This window comes from Benincasa hispida, chromosome 1, assembly GCF_009727055.1.
Source record: "Benincasa hispida cultivar B227 chromosome 1, ASM972705v1, whole genome shotgun sequence".
Lineage (NCBI taxonomy): Eukaryota > Viridiplantae > Streptophyta > Magnoliopsida > Cucurbitales > Cucurbitaceae > Benincasa > Benincasa hispida.
The window spans coordinates 87,556,886-87,561,808 of NC_052349.1; the positions used below are offsets into that span (position 1 = coordinate 87,556,886).

At 36.6% G+C, this 4,923-nt stretch overlaps 1 protein-coding gene across 1 annotated transcript; it reads left to right on the forward strand.

Moving 5' to 3' along the window:
- Positions 1 to 247: 247 nt before the first annotated feature.
- On the forward strand, positions 248 to 3,090 carry LOC120073075. Its single transcript, XM_039025687.1, has 2 exons — positions 248 to 1,465; positions 2,026 to 3,090. Exons 1-2 carry the CDS (start codon positions 315 to 317, stop codon positions 2,894 to 2,896), a joined length of 2,022 nt encoding a protein of 673 aa, XP_038881615.1. The 5' UTR covers positions 248 to 314; the 3' UTR covers positions 2,897 to 3,090.
- The last annotated feature ends 1,833 nt before the right edge of the window (positions 3,091 to 4,923 follow it).

The window sequence follows — 4,923 nt, forward strand, 5'->3', positions numbered from 1 at the left end:
TATATAATTCAATTTTTCACCTCTAAGCCAATTCTTCTATGTGAAAAGTCATGCTATTGCCTTAACCTTACTCAAATTTACCTATCTTGAAATGTAAGAAATAATCTCATATCATATAATAGAATTATGACATAAAATACTTTAAATTTTATAGTAAAAAAAGGGCAATTTTAAAAGTTTTATTTAATAACGTACATTTTTTAGGGGGGGGAAAAATAGAAACATTTATAAATGATTAAATAACACCCATCTTTTAGTTAAAGTGCATTATTTCATCCCAATCTGAGAAATTGAATTTCATTAGTGGGTTGACTATGATGGATCCACCACCTCCTCCCAGTGCAACAACGGCCGTCGCGGCCGCCACCGCTAACGTTGCAGCGACCACCATGCAGCAGCACAACAACTACCAGGATTCCATTGAATCCTCACCTCGTTCCCACAATGCCGATTGGGACGATCCTCTCCCGCCAGTTCCCGGGGCCAAGCTCCGCCTCATGTGCAGCTATGGAGGCCACATTATTCCTCGTCCTCACGATAAATCTCTATGCTACGTCGGCGGCGATACCCGCATTGTCGTAGTCGACCGCCATTCCTCACTTTCTGATCTCTGTATGCGCCTCTCTCGAACCCTCCTTAATGGCCGCCCATTCACCCTCAAGTACCAGCTCCCTCATGAGGATCTCGATTCCTTAATCTCCATTGCAACGGATGAAGATCTCGAGAACATGATTGAAGAATACGACCGAATCACCATGGCTTCACCATCAAAACCTTTACGAATCCGTTTGTTCCTCTTCTTCATCAAGCCTGAAACCGCGGCTTCTATGGGTTCCTTGCTCGACGATGCTAAACACGAAACGTGGTTCGTTGATGCTCTAAATAACTCCGCCGGGATGATTCCGAGAGGGCTTTCTGATTCGGCTACCATGGAATGTATGGTGAATCTCGACGCGGTTCATACGAGTGATTCGTGTAATGATTTGGAAAATCAAGGTCATGATTCTTTAGGGCATATTGACAAACAGGTTGTGAAGAATAGTAATTCGGCTCAAGATGTGCAATCGATTCCTGATTCTCCTGCTGTGGAAAATGATTCTTCGTTTGGTTCGTCTTCTTCGGTTCCATCAATGTCCAATTTGCCGCCGATACGTGTCCGTGTGGAAGAGACGGAGGGTAGAGTTCAAGATCCGAAGGTGGGATTGGATGAGCAGTTTGGGCAAATGAATTTTGGTGTTCCTCCAATTCCTACTGCGTTGGCTGCTGCAGCAACAATTCCATTGGGTGTTATTTCAAATCATGAAAACGCTAATCGGGTCTTTCTTGACGACGAGAGACCGGAGCCGGCCGGTACGGTGGCGTTTCGGAAGCCTCCATTGCCATTGCAGACCTTGCAAAACAGGGGTGTTGCCAGTCCTGTTGTTAGTGGTGGTTTTGGTCTACCGTCGCCGGATTCTGTTGCCAGGTATTGTATAACTCCTCTGCGAATTAGTCATTAAGCTTGAATCTGGATTTTGCTTATCAAAATTTCACTTGCTCGATTTAGTTCGCTCATTCAAATGCTTTTTCAGAAAACCCGTGTTAAGTTTATTAGCTTCCTAGTTCTTGGTGGGAATTTGTTCGTAAGAATAGTATTAGCTACTCTTGTGAAGCACGTATGATTATTGTTATTTTGATCTTGTTCACCATGATTATAATTTGCTCTGATCTGAGAACATGTTCTTTTACAGTGTTAATGGCTATAATTTGGAATTGTTTGTCCCTGCTAGCAATTATGGTTATTTTCTTCTTGATCTTATGAAGATTAGTACATACGTCTGACATTCATTTTCTGAAATTTGAAAACTATAATATGAGAGCCATGTTCAAGTTACAAATAGAAATTATGTTTGCTAGTTTGAGCCCCTTACTTGAAGGGGGTCTGTTCTATAGATTGTACAATTGTGTCTTCGAGTTCTCAAATATGTTTGCTAGTTCGGTTTGAAATGGTTCTTCATTCAAAAATATTCTTGGTATTTGTAACAGTGATAGTAGCATAACATCTGCAAATTCTCAGTCCAAACCCATGTATTTTCAAGACCAAATTGTGAGAGACAACACAGTTCCAGCCTTTCCCATTGCAGAAAGTGATGGTTTCCTAACAAGTCAACAAGTACCAATTCAAAATCTCCATGATCCTGCTTATCTCTTAACTTCACAATTAGATCAGAAGCAGCCACAACAACCGCAACAATTCGTCCACACGACCACCCATTACATCCATCACCACCACCCTGCAGCCGCAGCGGGGCATGTCCCCGTTCAACAGTATTATCATCCTATTTACACTCCAGCACCATCTCAACAGCAACTTCATCATCCAATTGATCAACAATATCCAGTCTATCTAATGCCCATTACACAAACTCAACCAACCTACAATATGTCTGTGCAATCAAGTCCTTCTGAAACTCCCTTGGCTGTACCTAACCGGCAAGCATCAGCTAGCCCTGCCATTGTCTCTTCTCCAATCATTTACAATGATAGTAATCAATCATCCCTCTATCCTCAGAAAGTTACCGCCGCTATGCCAGAAATGGCAGCGAGCGTGTACAGAACTGCGGTGGCGTCAACTCCATCTCCCTTATTACAGGTCCCTCATAACCAGTTCCAGCAACCATACGTGGGTCTTCCCCAAATGAACTATCCATCTCAATCTATAGCTGTCGCTCCCGCCCCCTCGGGCACTGCTAATTATGGATTTGACTACAATAATGCTCCACCCCAGAGCATCCCGGCTACGCCGATGGCTTCTCAGTACCAAACTATGACTCAGGCAGCCGTTGCCGCTCTATCCGATGCTTCTAGACAGCTTCCTGCAGATGGTACACAGCAGCAGCAGATCAGGAACTCATAGGCGGTACACGCGATTCAGGTAAGACAAGAAAATATGTTATGTTTTGTTCCTTCTTCCTAAATCATTATTAAGTTAAAACTTATTAGTTTTTTATGCATTTGATAGAATATGAATAATGCAAGCAACTCTATTCCTGTTGCTGTATCTTATGCTTTGAACTGAGAAATGAATGACCCGTCTCATGGTTGAAATTATGTGCTCTACACAAGTGGTGGTGTGATATTTTGAAATTGTTAAAATCATTTTTGTCATGTTTAAAATCGCTTTGAGACGTGTTTTTTTGTTTACTTTTGTATTTTTTTATTTAATGATCAATTACTCTATTTAATAGATTTAATTCTATGTGTTAGAATATGAAGTAACTTCCTAGCGTAACATGCAATATCAAAAGATTATAAAACAATATAAAGAAACCAAACAGACTCACCTAAAAGATCCCACAAAACACAACTCAATCAAACCAATTCAAAGAAGGAAACAGTACATGATAGCATTAGAAATATATCAGACAAACAACGTCACGAATAATTTTGGGAACACAAGATAGCATCATGGACACGAAGGTTATGTTTCCTTGAAAAGATAATGGATAACAATCCAACCATGTGTATAATTAAAATTAACACTTAATTTTTTTTTATGAAAGAGATTAAACAGTTATAAATTTTGAAGTATATGATTTAAATGGTAAAGTTCAGAAACTAAATTATTACAAATTTAAAAATATAAATATTAAATTGTTGTAGATTAAAAATGTGAGACTAAATTTTTATTTTTAGGATGATTTAGAGATTTTTTTAAACCTTATTATTGTTATTGCTAACTTTCATATTTATGTTGAACTCCTTTCATATTTATCCATCTTGTATAAATTAACCAAATTGGTAACGGATAGTTTAACATAAGGTTGCAAATTGATAAGGAATTATTTATATGCCACCAAAAGTTGGATCAAATGTATCAAAAGTGGTGTGAATAAAGAGTATTTTTCAGAGAAATATCATTAAAAAAACTAAAATCTTGTCTAGATTGAATATTTTTCGTTACGAATATAATTTATATATTTCTTTCTTTGAAATCAAAATTTAAAATCTTCACATTCATATTTATTTTGTATCAAAAATAAAACTGCGTTAAACGAGTACAACTGACATCACCTATAACGTGTTAAGTTGACACAAATTAGATATTATTAGTCAAACCACATTTTTGTTGGTGTATTGTCTAACCAAATACACAAAGGACAAATTAGATTTGCTTGATACAAATTTATGCATTTTTAGGTATAAAGTTTAATTTTCTTTAAGTTATTTGGATAATTTGATAAATTGAACTAAACCATTATTGTCAAAATATTATTTGACTTGTATTTTCAAAATAAGATTTTTCAAACTTTTTTTCCTATATATTTCTTTTCTCTTACACCCAACTCTCGTTTATTTATCTCTATAAAACTGGTCTCCTTTCTTCTTCTTCTTCCTATTTCCTTCTTCTAGATTCTCTCTATATTTTGTTGCCAGTAGCGACAATGTTCTCTTCTCTGTATTTCGCCTACGATGATATAAAAAATGATAATGAGTGAAGTTGTATTTCTTCTTCATTCAACAATGCGTGATAGTTAATGGAAACAAATAAAGTACATTTCCAATGTCAAACGAACCAAGTGAATAGAGAAAGACTGAGAAAGTGAGCTAGAACAAGAACCAGAGCGAGAAAAGGAAAAAAAAAATAGAGAAATATTGTTTGCTGACGCCAACAAAAGATTAAAAAACTTTATTCTAAAAAAGTGAGAGAAATTTAATTTTTCTATAGATTTCTAAGATATTCATATAAAAAACTCTAAATTACTTTGGGTGACGTCAATATGACATCTATTCCTTATCTTGGAGTGCAAAGTTTAAGTTCGAATATTCATGTTTGTTGTACTAAAAAAAATTATATGGGCGAAAAAAATGATATCTCACGCCAATATATTTGTCATTATATAAAATTTTCAAGAAAAGGAAAAAGAAAATCTTCACTATAGC